Below are 13,222 nucleotides of genomic sequence, written 5' to 3'. Positions count from 1 at the left end.
TTTTCAACTATTTTGAGAGTGATACCAACATTATACACAAAGATTTAGAATTAGAAATTCTAAAACAATAAGAAAACCCCAAAAACATACAACAAAGAAAGATAGAAAAATAATTAGAAATGACTAATTACGAAGAGCTTCCAGATATTACAAGCGATAAAAGTCTGCAAAAGGTGGATTCCAGCCAAGCAATTGACAACTTTCCTCCTCCCTGGAAAAAAAAAAAATTCTAACATTAATAGTGTATTCAGCTCAATAAAGAGATTTAATTTCTTAAATATATATATTTTTCTCACAGGACCTCTGCCTCACGCTGTATGCAACAAAGCCCTTCCTGAACCAGCGAAAGCCTTAAGCATATATTTGCGTATGTGAGACTACTGACATGCTCAGCTAGGCCTGTGGTAAAGTGTTTTCATGGACTGGGGCCTGAATGAGTCAGCAGTATGTACTGAATGGGACAAGGGTGCTGAGAATCTGTCCTTAATTTCTGGCCAGATTCTATTTGCAATTACCAGTGTAAATCTGCAGTAAACCCAAATGTACACAAGTGCAAATGACAGCACATTTGGGCCCTTCATAGACAGAATGAATATTGTGTAATGAATAACAGGGGTTCAGAGGATTTGTGACTCACTTAGGGCCTGATCCAAAGCTCATTTAAATCAATGGCAATGCCATATCAGAACCTTGAAATGGGCCATCCTGATTATCACTACAAAAGTTTTTTTCCTCCTGCTGATAATAGCCCACCTTAATTGATTAGTCTCGTTAGAGTTGGTATGGCAACCCCCATTTTTTCATGTACTCTGTATATATATATCTTCCTACTGTATTTTCCACACATGCATCTGATGAAGTGGGTTTTAGCCCATGAAACCTTATGCCCAAATAAATTTGTTAGTCTCTAAGGCCTGGTCTACACTAGGCGTTTATGTCGAAGTTAGCGCCGTTAAATCGAATTAACCCTGCACCCGTCCACACTGCGATGCTATTTAGTTCGACATAGAGGTCTCTTTAATTCGACTTCTGTACTCCTCCCCGACGAGGGGAGTAGCGCTAAATTCGACATGGCCATGTCGAATTAGGCTAGGTGTGGATGGAAATCGACGCTAATAGCTCCGGGAGCTATCCCACAGTGCACCACTCTGTTGACGCTCTGGACAGCAGTGCGAGCTCGGATGCTCTGACCAGCCACACAGGAAAAGCCCCGGGAAAATTTGAATTTGAATTCCTTTTCCTGTCTGGCCAGTTTGAATCTCATTTCCTGTCTGGACATCGTGGCGAGCACAGCAGCACTGGCAACGATGCAGAGCTCTCCAGCAGTGATGGCCGTGCAGTCTGGGAATAGAAAGAGAGCCCCAGCATGGACTGATCGTGAAGTCTTGGATCTCATCGCTGTGTGGGGCGATGAGTCCGTGCTTTCCGAGCTGCGATCCAAAAGAAGGAATGCAAAGATCTACGAGAAGATCTCTAAAGACATGGCAGAGAGAGGATACAGCCGGGATGCAACGCAGTGCCGCGTGAAAATCAAGGAGCTGAGACAAGGCTACCAGAAGACCAAAGAGGCAAACGGACGCTCCGGATCCCATCCCCAGACATCCCGTTTCTACGAGGCACTGCATTCCATCCTCGGTGCTGCCGCCACCACTACCCCACCAGTGACCGTGGACTCTGAGGATGGGATACTGTCCACGGCCGGTTCCTCAGACATGTTAGGGGACGGGGAAGATGAGGAAGGAGATGAGGAGGGCGAGGCAGTTGGCAGCTCTCACAACGCTGATTTCCCCGACAGCCAGGATCTCTTCATCACCCTTACAGAGATCCCCTACGAAGCGTCCCCAGCCATTACCCCGGACACAGAATCTGGTGAAGGATCAGCCAGTAAGTGTTGTAAACATCTAAACATTTATTTTTAACAAAACAGGAATATTAACAATTAAAAGAATGGGTTGTTCATGATTAGTGTGCCCTAGGCGCTTAACGGTTTAGTAAGGGGCAGTGCAAGTTTTGAAAAGAAATCTAGCAATGTCCGGTTTTCAGTGATTGTCCTGCACAAGCCGCTCTACTGTGTATTCCCTGCTACTGCAGCTACAGTAAAATGCGGTCTATATGTGCGGGGATAGAGCAGTAATCCTCCTGGGACATCTCGATGAAGCTCTCCTGGAGGTAACTTGAAAGCCGTTGCATGAGGTTCTTGGGGAGAGCGGCCTTATTGGGTCCTCCGAAGTACGACACGTTGCCGCGCCACGAGATTATCAGGTACTCGGGGATCATTGCTCTGCACAGCAGGGCGGCATACGGCCCTGGTCTTTGGAGGCTTTCCCGGAGCATTCTCTCTTTGTCGCTCTCGGAGATCCTCATCAGGGTGATGTCGGCCATGGTGACCTGCTTTTAATTAGGTAGGGGAATGTTAGTGTTGGGACTGCTTTCCCGTTCCTTTACAGAACTGTCACCGCTGGTTTGCAGCCACGCGGTGGAGGCGGGAGAGGGGCAGCCGAAAGGGATCATTCCCGGGGACAGCCGCGAGGGGGTGGGACAGGGGCAGAGTTCCCGCTTGCCGGATTGCTGGCAGCAGGGACTGACATTGATTTAAATGTGAAATGAGGCCAGTGGTAATATAAAAGTTTTAAACTGCCACAAGTGTACGGCTTACCATGTCTGCCTGCAACAGAAATTCCGTTGTGCTGCCTCGCTTCTCAAATGTGCTGTTCAAGACCCCAGGCACAGAATGCGAAGGCCGAGAATTCGACCTTGTGCTGAGTGCGCATGTGAAAGGTGCTGTGCATGGTCTTGTTCACAGAGAAAGACTATGTTCTTTGTTCACAACTACATTTATCTTTCAGAGGAATTCACTCCCTTTTTCCCATTTCCACAGCCCCGTCTGCGACTGTCTCACAACCTAGCCTGGAATCACACTCCCAGAGGCTAGCGCGGATTAGGCGTAGGAAGAAGAGGACACGGGAGGACATGTTCTCTGAGCTTATGGCCTCTTCCCAAGCCCAGGCAGCACAGCAGACCCAGTGGCGGGAGAACTTGACCCGAATGCACCAAGCCAACATGGATCGGGAGGAGAGGTGGCGGCAGGAAGACCAGCAGGCGACTCAAACGCTGCTTGGACTACTGAGGGAGCAAACGGACACGCTCCGGCGCCTTGTGGATGTTCTGCAGGAACGGAGGCAGGAGGACAGAGCCCCGCTGCAGTCCATCTCTAACCGCCCTCCCCCGCCACCAAGTCCCATACCCACCTCACCCAAAGTGCAAAGAAGGAGAGGCGGCAGAGTCCCTGCTAACTCTCACTCCACCCCTGCAGAGAGCTCTAGTAGCAGAAGGCTCTCATTTCCCAAAATTTGAAAAGTTCTTTCCTTCCCGCCTGACACAAGCCCACGTCCAAGTTTCACCTCCCAATGCCATGTGTAGTTGATAATAAAAAATTCGTTTCTGTTAACTACTGTTTCAATCATGTTCTTTTGGAGGAGGAGGGGAAAGGGGGTTGGAAATTGGACAGGACAGTCTCCTTTGGCAGGGTACATAGTCGGGGGCAGGCACAGCAGCAGGGCACATACACAGTGCAGTGATGCAGTGACTAGTTGCCCCGGTTAGTCTGGGAGGTTGTTTTGATGTAATGTTGGGGGGGTGGGTTGCTCTGTGACTTTGTGGCGGGGGAGGGCAGTTACAGATCTTAAGCGCCGGTCCTTAGACAGGATCACAGAGCCACACAGCATGGGATCTGTAACCGTCCTCCCCCTGCCACAAAGTCAAATAGACCTCCCATACACACAGTCCCGATCAGGAGGGGTGACAGGCTCCGTTGAAACAAGCATCCCACCGCAGCGGAGCCTGTCAATCCTTGAGTTTAGAAGCTGCATTCGCATCACAACACTAGACCCGCCCCGCACCACAGTCTGCGTCCCAGTTTTAAAAAATTCCCGCTAAAACAGTATTAAAGAAAACGGTGTGCTTTAACAAAGTAGAACTATTTTTATTTCGACACGTGTGTTGGAGGGGGGGTGAAGGGGGTATGTAACTGGATAGGATAGTCAACATTACCTGGGTAAAGAAACGGGGGCAGGTTTAGCTTCTCAGTACACAAACTATAAAATCACAGGTTACCCTGCTCACTCAGGAACTTTGCTTTCAAAGCCTCCCGGATGCACAGCGCTTCCCGCTGGTCTCTTCTAATCGCCCGGCTGTCTGGCTGTGAGTAATCACCAGCCAGGCTATTTTCCTCAACCTCCCACCCCGCCATAAAGGTCTCCCCCTTGCTCTCACAGAGATTGTGGAGCACACAGCAAGCTGCTATAACAATGGGGATATTGGTTTCGCTGAGATCACAGCGAGTCAGTAAGCTTCTCCATCTCCCCTTGAGACGGCCAAAAGCACACTCCACCACCATTCTGCACTTGCTCAGCCGGTAGTTGAAGAGTTCTTTTTCAGTGTCCAGGGCGCCAGTATAGGGCTTCATGAGCCAGGGCATTAGCGGGTAGGCTGGGTCCCCGAGGATGACTATAGGCATCTCCACATCCCCAACAGTTATTTTGTGGTCCGGGAAGTAAATACCTTGTTGCAGCCGTCTAAACAGACCAGAGTTCCTGAAAACACGAGCGTCATGAACCTTGCCCGGCCATCCCACGTAGATGTTGGTAAAACGTCCCCTGTGGTCCACCAGTGCTTGCAGCACCATGGAAAAGTATCCCTTTCGGTTAATGTACTGGGTGGCCTGGTGGTCCGGTGCCAGGATAGGGATGTGAGTTCCATCTATGGCCCCACCGCAGTTTGGGAATCCCATCGCTGCGAAGCCATCTATGATCGCCTCCACGTTTCCCAGGGTCACTACCTTTGGCAGCAGTACATCAACGATTGCCTTCGCTACTTGCATCACAACAACCCCCACGGTAGATTTGCCCACCCCAAACTGGTTCGCGACTGACCGGTAGCTGTCTGGCGTTGCAAGCTTCCACAGGGCTATGGCCACTCGCTTCTGTACACTCAGTGCAGCTCGCAACCGGGTGTCACTGCGCTTCAGGGCAGGGGACAGCAACTCACAAAGTTCCAGGAAAGTTCCCTTCCGCATGCGAAAGTTTCGCAGCCACTGGGATTCATCCCAGACCTGCAGCACTATGCGGTCCCACCACTCAGTGCTTGTCTCCCGTGCCCAGAATCGCCGTTCCACGGCATCAACATGACCCATTGCCACTGTGATGTCCTCGGCGCTGGGTCGCCTGCTTTCTGACAGGTCTGTGCTACTCTCAGACTTCAGGACATCACCGCGGTGCCGTAGCCTCCTTGCCTGACTTTTCTGCATCTGCCTCAGGGAAACCTTTATGATAAGCTGCGAGACGTTGAGAGCGGCCACAACTGCAGCGATGGTCGCAGCGGGCTCCATGCTCGGAGTACAGTGGCGTCCGCGCTGTCAATGACTGGAAAAGCGCGCGAACTGTTTTCCCGCCGGCGCTTTCAGGGAGGGAGGGCGGGAGTGATGGACGGATGACGACAGTTTCCCAAAAGCACCCTCGACTCATTTTGTTACCCAGAAGGCATTGCCGGCTACACCCAGAATTCCAATGGGCAGAGGGGACTGCGGGAACTGTGGGATAGCTGACCACAGTGCACCGCTTCGAATGTCGACGCTATCACCGTTAGTGTGGACGCACAAAGTCGAATTACTGTCCTTAGTGTGGACACACACGTTCGACTTTGCAATATCGATTACAAAAATTCGATGCAAGTAAAATCGAACTACTCTCGTAGTGTAGACAAGGCCTAAGGTGCCATAAGTACTCCTCCTTCTTTTATCAGAACCCTGGTGTGTAGCTGAAGGATGGCAGATGCCATGTACGGGGGAGAAACACTAGAGAACCTTTGTTTATAGCAGAAGGATGGCAGGGAGTCCCTGCACCCTAGTTGTCTGTGGGTTGGAGTGTGATGCAAGGGGTCCCCCATGCACAGTTGTCTAGGGGTATGGGTGCAGGGAGTTCCACACCCCAGTAGTCTGTGGGTTGGGGTGTGGATGCAGGGAGTCCCTCATGGCCGGTTGTGGCAAAACCCCGGAGCAGAAGGATGTCAGAAGCCCTGTGCGAGGCGACAGCACCAGCGGCAGGGCAGGGTGGTCCGCTGGCTGCCTCGGGGCACCCCTGAGGTTCAGCCAGACACACTCGAACAACACGGGAGTCAATTCTGCCCGAGCTGCCCCGGGACGCTCTGCCTGCAGCGCGGGGGCGGATCGGCAGGGGGAGCCATGGGCGGGGGTGCCGGCTCTCCTCCCGCGGAGACCCCGCGGCGGGGCGGGCGCAGCCCCGGCCCCCGGCCGCGCCGCGCTCTCTGCCCCTTGACGTGGCACGGACTCTCCCATCAGCCATGTTGTCGCGTCGGCAGCGCGGGGTTGCTGGGTTGAGTGAGTGAGTCAGGCGGCGGCTGGGGCTGGGACGCCGGCGGGTGAGTGGGGCTGAGGCCGGGCAGCTGAATAACAACTCTGCGCCGAGGGGGGGAGCTGGGCAGTAAGGGGGCGCGGGAGCCCAGCACCCCGGGACCGCGGTTTGGGAGTGCAGGGCGCTAGAATCTCTTAGTGCCCCTGCCCTCGGGCTGTGTGTGTTGCAGGGAGCCCTCCCCAGCTGCCTGTGGATGGGGGGAGGGTGTGTGTCTTCAGGGAGACCCCCGGTGCTCGCGGCTTGTATGTGGTGCAGGGAGACCCTAATCCCAGTTGTCTGTGCGTCCCCCACCCCAATTGTCTGTGGGTTGGGGAGTGCGTGTGGGGTGGGGGTGGTGCAGGGAGCACCCACCCCAGTTATCTGTGGGTTGGAGGGTGTGTGTGTGTGAGTGGATGCAGGGTGCCCCCATCCCAGTTGTCTGTGGGTTGGAGGGAGGGAGGGTGGGTGGGTGGGTGCAGGGAGCCCCCACCCCAGTTGTCTCTGCTGTTCTTGAATGGCCAATATCCCAAATTCCAGCCTCTCAGCCAGAGGAGGGTCGGTGTAGTTGTTTCTGGGTTGAGGGGAGTGGTGCAGGGAGCTCACCCCGACTTGTTAGTAGACTGCGTGGGGGAGGGGGTATGTGGGGAGTCCACCCCCAGTGCGTGAGGTTTGGGAGGTGCAGGGAGTTAAAGTCTTGTCACCCCTATGCTATGGGCTGGGGGGTATGCGCGTAGAGAGCGCATCACATGACCCCCCAAGTGCCTGTGCTTCAGGCTCAGTAGTGTCAGAGCCCCCTCCGGTGGCTGTGAGGTTGGAATTTGGGATACTGGCCATTCAAGAACAGTAGTCTCCAAGTTTGCTAATATGTTATACTCTGGCCTGCTCTGCAGGACTGGGATCAACAGTATAAGAGGAGATGCTCAGTTATGTTGACAAGAGGAGTTGTCTTATGGACACAGCAAAGAATAGTTAAAGTGGTACAAGCCCCTGGTGTAGATGTGGTTATACTAACTAGTATAAAGGTGCTTATATTGGTATAACTCCGTGGTTCTCAAACTATTTACTATTGTGAGCTGCATCCAATATTGCCTGTATGGCCCCGAGGATATCACATGGGCCGCAAGCAGCCTATGGGCTGCAGGTTGAGAACCACTGGTATAGCTTATATCTGTAATTTTTTCAGAAATCAGATATAAGCACCTTTTACTGGTATTACTGTGCCCACACTAGGGGATTGGAGGGACCATAGCAGTTCCTAAATAGCTACAGGCATAGCAGTACAAAAACTGCTTTTAGGTAAGCCCATTGCAGCAAAAGTCTTCCCCTCAGATGGGCTATAACTTACTCTGCTCTTAAAATCAGTCCTTAATGGAGGGGACTTGGGAAGCAGGTCTGGTGTACTGCTGTGTTCAAGAAGAAGGTCACAGAAAAGAGAGGAATTAATGAAGCTGCTGCTGACCATTTATTACTGTCTGGTTAAATTCTGTCATTTTGACAATTTACAGTTAATTCTGATCTGAGCCAACTATTTCCCCTAATTTAAATATTTTGGAATTGGAATAAATTTGTCTGATTTTTTTCTTTTGGTGTAAAAATTAGAAAGAAAATAATCAAATCAGAAATAAAGTTAATAATGATTTAATAGGCTGATTAAAGCGTGATTGCTATAATTTCAAGCTTACTAGTTTAATTTTATTTTAGAAGAAGTATGTACTACATTATAATATTTTTATGGTATTGAAGTATGATTGCTGCCCCACTGGGACCCTTACAAAAACAAGATGTTTCTCTCGAGGGTATTGGTGGGGTTCAGGTGTTCTACCACGGTTGAGTAGATTTTATTTTGAAATAAATTAATGAGTTTCTGAAAGAGGTTTAGAAATATTTAAAGGTATTTGCAAGTGCTGTAATAAAGGAGGGGATATTAAAAGAATGAATCTGTGTTGGGAAAAAAACATATACTGCCTGTTTGCATCAGTCAGCAAACTAACAGTGGTTTCCAGAATGATTACTTAACGGCATATGTTTTAAAACTGTACAGTTATGGGATATCTTTGTGAAATATAACAAACATATTTGGTACATACTAAGGGAAAGATCCTAGAAAGTGCTAAGTGCCCTCAAATCCCAATGAGACTACTTTAGGGTAATTTACATGAGTAAGGGTTTACCGAATTAAGCCCTCCAAGTCTAGCATAATGTCTTTGTTTTAGTGAGAAAGATGTATGTATAACTACAATAACTCAACTGCAAAACCCATATCTTAAAAAGCTATATCCTATTTTGGTAATTTAAACTGTGATACTTATAAACCAAGTCAGGTCTTGGAAGGGAAGGAAAGGATGGAAAGAAAGGGAGGGAAATTTAGCATGAACATGTTAACTAAATCTAAACAAGAAGCATATGCTATCTTAGAAATGCAACTGCATTTAACTCGTTTCACATTATGGGGCTTTGTATGCATGCGCTTCATTTTTATGAGTCACCATACAGAGTTTGCGTACCTTGCCCTCTGTAGAGCACGTAACCAAGTAATAAGGGGATAAAAATAAGACTACATAGAGCTACTTCAAAGTAGAGGCGAAATGAAGGGGAAATAAGACTTTAAAAGATACTGTACAGAAAAAGGGAGTTAGCTTTGAAATACTTTGTCTTAATTTCAAATTTTTACTTATGTCTCGAGTAGAGTTGGAGTTGACGGGCTATTTTTACATTAGAACACAAGAATGGCCATACTGGTCAGACCAATGGTCCTTGTAGCCCAGTATCCTGCCTTCCGACAGTGGCCAATACCAGATGTTTCAGAGGGAATGAACAGAACAGGGCAATTACTGAGTGATCCACCCCTGTTGTTAAGTCCCAGCGTCTGGCAGTCAGAGATTCAGGGACATCCAGAGCATGGGGTTGCATCCCTGACCGTCTTGGCTAATAGCCATTGTTAAACATATCCTCCATTAACTTATCTAATTCTTTTCTGAACCCCAGTTATAGTTTCAGCCTTCACAACATCTCCTAGAAACGGGTGCCACAAATTGTGCATTGTCTGAAGAAGTACTTCCTTTTGTTTGTTTTGAACCTACTGCCTATTAACTTCATCAGGTGACCCCTGGGTCTTATGTTACATGAAAGGGTAAATACCACTTCCCTATTCACTTTCTCCACACCATGCATGATTAAGGCTACATTTTAGTCACAGGTATTTTTAGTAAAAGTCATGGACAGGTCATGGGCAATAAACAAAAAGTTAGGGCCCAGTGACCTATCCGTGATTTTTACTAAAAATACCTGTGACTAAATCTTACGTGCTGGGAGGGGAGCGCTCCTGAAGACTGCTGCTGGGGTGGGGGCAGCACGGGGTGACCCTTCTGCTGAGGGGGCCGCTGCAGCTGGGGGTGGCCCTGGGCCCCCTGCTGCTGGGGGGGGGAGCAGTCTGGGGCCCCCCACCGCTGGAGAGGGCGGTGGCGGCCTGGGGCTCCCTGCCACTGCTGTAGGGGTGGGGGCGGCCCGTGGCGCCGCTCTGGGGGGGGGGGGGCGGCCTGTGGCCCTGCTACCGCTGCTTCTCCGGGTGGGGGGCAGCCCAGGGCCCTGCCACCACCTCCGCTTGTCCCAGACCACTGCTTCAGGGCAGTGCTGGGGACCAGCAGCCTGGGGCTGCCAGAGCAGTGGCCGGTGCTGCTGGCTCCTGGGCTTCCCCAGCTGCGGGGGTGGTCCTGGGGTCAGCCGCACCATTGCTGTAAAATTCACAGAGGTCGTGGAAAGTCACGGAAGCCGTGATCTGTGAATGATTCACAGCCTTATTCATGATTTTACAGACCTCTATCGTATCCCCCCCTCAGTCATCTCTTTTCCAACCTGAACAATCCCAGTCTTTTTAATCTCTTCTCAGATGGAAGCTATTCCATCCCCCAATCATTTTTGTTGCCCTTTTCTGTACCTTTTCCAATTCTAATATATCTTTTTTGAGATGGGGCAACCAGAACTGCACATACTATTCAAGGTGTGGGTGTACCATGGATTTATATAGTGTATTATGATATTTACTATAATATTATCTATCCCTTTTCTAATGGTTTTTAACATTTTGTTATCTTTTTGACTGTTGCTACACAATGAACGGATGTTTTCAGAGAATTATCCATAATGACTCCAAAGTCTCTTTCTTGAGTGGTAACAGCTACTTTAGACCCCATCATTTTACATGTATAGTTGGGATTATGTTTTCCATTGTGCATTATTTTGCATTTATCAGCATTGAATTTCATCTGCCATTTTGTTGCCCAGTCACTTAGTTTTGTGAGATCCCTTTGTAACTCTTCATAGTCTGCTTTGTACTTAACTATCTTGAGTAATTTTGTATCATCTGCAAACGTTGCCATCTCGCTATTTACCCCTTTTTTGATTAAAACTTCATGTATAGTGTTTGAAATAGTGCTTCTCTCGTAATGAGTTGCCATTTCCTATCTCTGTTCAGTAAACTATTTTAACAAAAGAAACTGTTCCCTTCAAATTTGATTCCATGGTTATGCCAGATATCGTTGTTTCTTCATCCACATTGCCTATTTATTTATTTTTCATTCTGGTAACATTCTCTCACTCTCACCCATGCCCACCTATCTATTTCCCAACATTACAGTGATGGCTCCTGAAATATTAGGGGAGAAGGCTTTTATTTTTTAGTTCCTTTTAAGTACCAGCCTGTCCCTCACTCCTTAATTGACTTATTTTTCTCCTCTCTCTGTTCTTTCCCCCACATACATCCTAGTTTTTGTGTGCTCCCACCCCCCAATCCTCACTTTCCCTCTGTACCTAATAGCCATGTCTACACTAGGCTACTTTTCTTAAATTTTCCCACCCTGACTACTGCTGATGTATCTCTACTATTAGTAGCAATGAATGGAGTGCTAGTGTGGACAGAGTTCCTGATAGCTCCCTGCATTTTAATTATCATGTCCTGTAGACCTGCTCATAATAGGATTATATGACATGGTTGTTAAAACACTGGCAGCTAGTCTGTTCTAGTGCTCCCACCATTGAACTGGAGCAGTGATGGGGGTAGCAACTGTGGAAGAGTTTAAGGAAAAGGATCCAGTCTGTAGACATTGACAAATAGACTATCTCCATTTTATTGTGATGTGCACAGTCAGTTTTGGGAATGGTTACTGTGGGCCATTTTCAAATTGTCAGTTTTCATTGGTAGTTGTTTATTAAGTTTCCCAATAATGGAATAATAGCACTTTACAATGAAACAAAAACCTAGATACTACATTTACCTTCTGGATAATTTTCATCACTGATATTTTAGAACTAAAAACCTTGACGTCCCTTTAAGTATTATCTGAACTCCTACATCAAGACTGTAAACTAGTGGTATATGCCATATATAAAACATTAAAACTTTTCTAAATGAGAGCCAGATCCCTGCCAATGGGAAGTTTGCCAGGAGACATGCTCAGAGTTGCACACTGCTTTCAAGCACCCATTAAAGCATAGGTATGGAGCCAGCCTAGCCATGAAATGTGCTGATTTAAGCCCCAGTTCAGCAAGGTATCTAAGTAATTGAATAGCTTTAATCACGTGGGTAGTCCCACTGAAATCTATGGGGCTACTTGTGTTCTTAAAGCTGCAGATGTACTTAAGCACCTTGTTGAATTGGATTCTTATAGTATCTTCCGAGGCAACCTCTGCTTAGATTGTTTGTATTGATCATATTTTAAAGTTTCCCTCCTCTTCGAGACCCCCTATCCCTCTGTGTACCATTGCCTGCCCTCCATCAAGGCAACTCTTCTTTCCTGTGCAGCTGGGCTCATGGGAATGATTCTGACCATTAGTATTTTTATAACTTAGAAAGTAAGCAATTTACTTATCACGCGAGTGGCTAAGCAAGTATATGAAACTGTGGGCCTATCCACACTATGGCTCCAGTCCTGCAATTGGATCCACATGGATTGATCCTGGACTTTTTGTTTTTCTTTTTGTATATATTTAGTTCTGTAATTGTATTAGGCTTATCTATGTTGAGAATTTGAGAGAATTCTTCTGCTGTTGAGTCTAACATTGTGCTGCCTCACCGCTATCAATGGTGACAGTGCTAGAGTAGATTGGTCCACTGGCATTTTAACCACTATAGGGAATGTGAGCTAGTGGCTACTGACCTTTTGCCTGTGTCCCCTCAACCGCTCCCTGGCCCCTCCCCTGCTGCTATCTCTGGACCTCTGCCCATCCCATCCCATCCCCACTGCCTAAATTCTGCTCTGTTGCCCACTGTGCCTCTCCCTTTCCCCCCAGTTCCTTCCCATGGTTTCCTGCCCCTGCTTCTGTCTTCATCCATTTTATGGCGACTGCCCATCTTCCCTCCTCCTGCTGCTATCCCTTGTCTCCCTGAGCTCCTTTTCCTGTCCTCCCAACTCCCTCTTGTATCCTTTCCCCCTCCTCCTATTCCTTACCCTTCTGCATTAGAGTCAGGTTGTGTCCTTCTCATTAATATAATAATATATGGAGATATACCTATCTCATAGAACTGGAAGGGACCCCAAAAGGTCATTGAGTCCAGCCCCCTGCCTTCACTAGCAGGACCAAGTACTGATTTTTGCCCCAGATCCCTAGGTGACCCCCTCAAGGATTGAACTCACAACCCTGGGTTTAGCAGGCCAATGCTCAAATCACTGAGCTATCCCTCCCCCTTATCTAGGTGCAAACAGGGGGAGCATTGAGAACACAGAAGAGAGTGTTCTTGCTCTCAGTTCTGGTGTGTGGTGCCACAGTGGTGCCCACCCAGCAGTAGCAGTTGCAGGGAAAGTCAGTACTGGGTCAACATG

General features: G+C 48.4%; 2 protein-coding genes across 3 annotated transcripts in view; both read left to right on the top strand.

Annotated features, from left to right (window-relative positions):
- The first annotated feature begins 907 nt into the window (after nucleotides 1-907).
- Nucleotides 908-3,448, top strand: LOC135983445 (uncharacterized). The gene is made up of 2 exons (XM_065595473.1): nucleotides 908-1,884; nucleotides 2,879-3,448. The coding sequence occupies exons 1-2, from the start codon at nucleotides 1,308-1,310 to the stop codon at nucleotides 3,352-3,354; spliced, it is 1,053 nt and encodes a 350-aa protein (XP_065451545.1). The 5' UTR covers nucleotides 908-1,307; the 3' UTR covers nucleotides 3,355-3,448.
- Nucleotides 3,449-6,253: 2,805 nt separating this feature from the next.
- Nucleotides 6,254-13,222, top strand: part of SEC23A (SEC23 homolog A, COPII coat complex component) — a 44,185-nt gene continuing 37,216 nt past the window's right edge. The window contains exon 1 of one of the 2 annotated variants that reach the window (XM_005301547.5): nucleotides 6,254-6,435. The gene's annotated coding sequence lies outside the window, so the exon portion shown is untranslated. Of the gene's footprint in view, nucleotides 6,436-9,392; nucleotides 9,538-13,222 lie in introns of those variants that run through there. The other variant, XM_024102003.3, reaches the window with a different exon arrangement.

This window comes from Chrysemys picta, chromosome 4 (assembly GCF_011386835.1).
Source record: "Chrysemys picta bellii isolate R12L10 chromosome 4, ASM1138683v2, whole genome shotgun sequence".
NCBI classification, from domain to species: Eukaryota; Metazoa; Chordata; order Testudines; family Emydidae; genus Chrysemys; species Chrysemys picta.
Note: the sequence above shows the minus strand (reverse complement) of the source record. Positions and strands in the feature narration are given on the sequence as shown.

Bases quoted from the DNA above. Each gene is read 5' to 3' on its own strand.
- LOC135983445 (XM_065595473.1), top strand. From the start codon at position 1,308: ATGCAGAGCTCTCCAGCAGTGATGGCCGTGCAGTCTGGGAATAGAAAG. The intron at 1,885-2,878 runs GTAAGTGTTGTA...CCATTTCCACAG, and splicing joins ATCTGGTGAAGGATCAGCCA to CCCCGTCTGCGACTGTCTCA.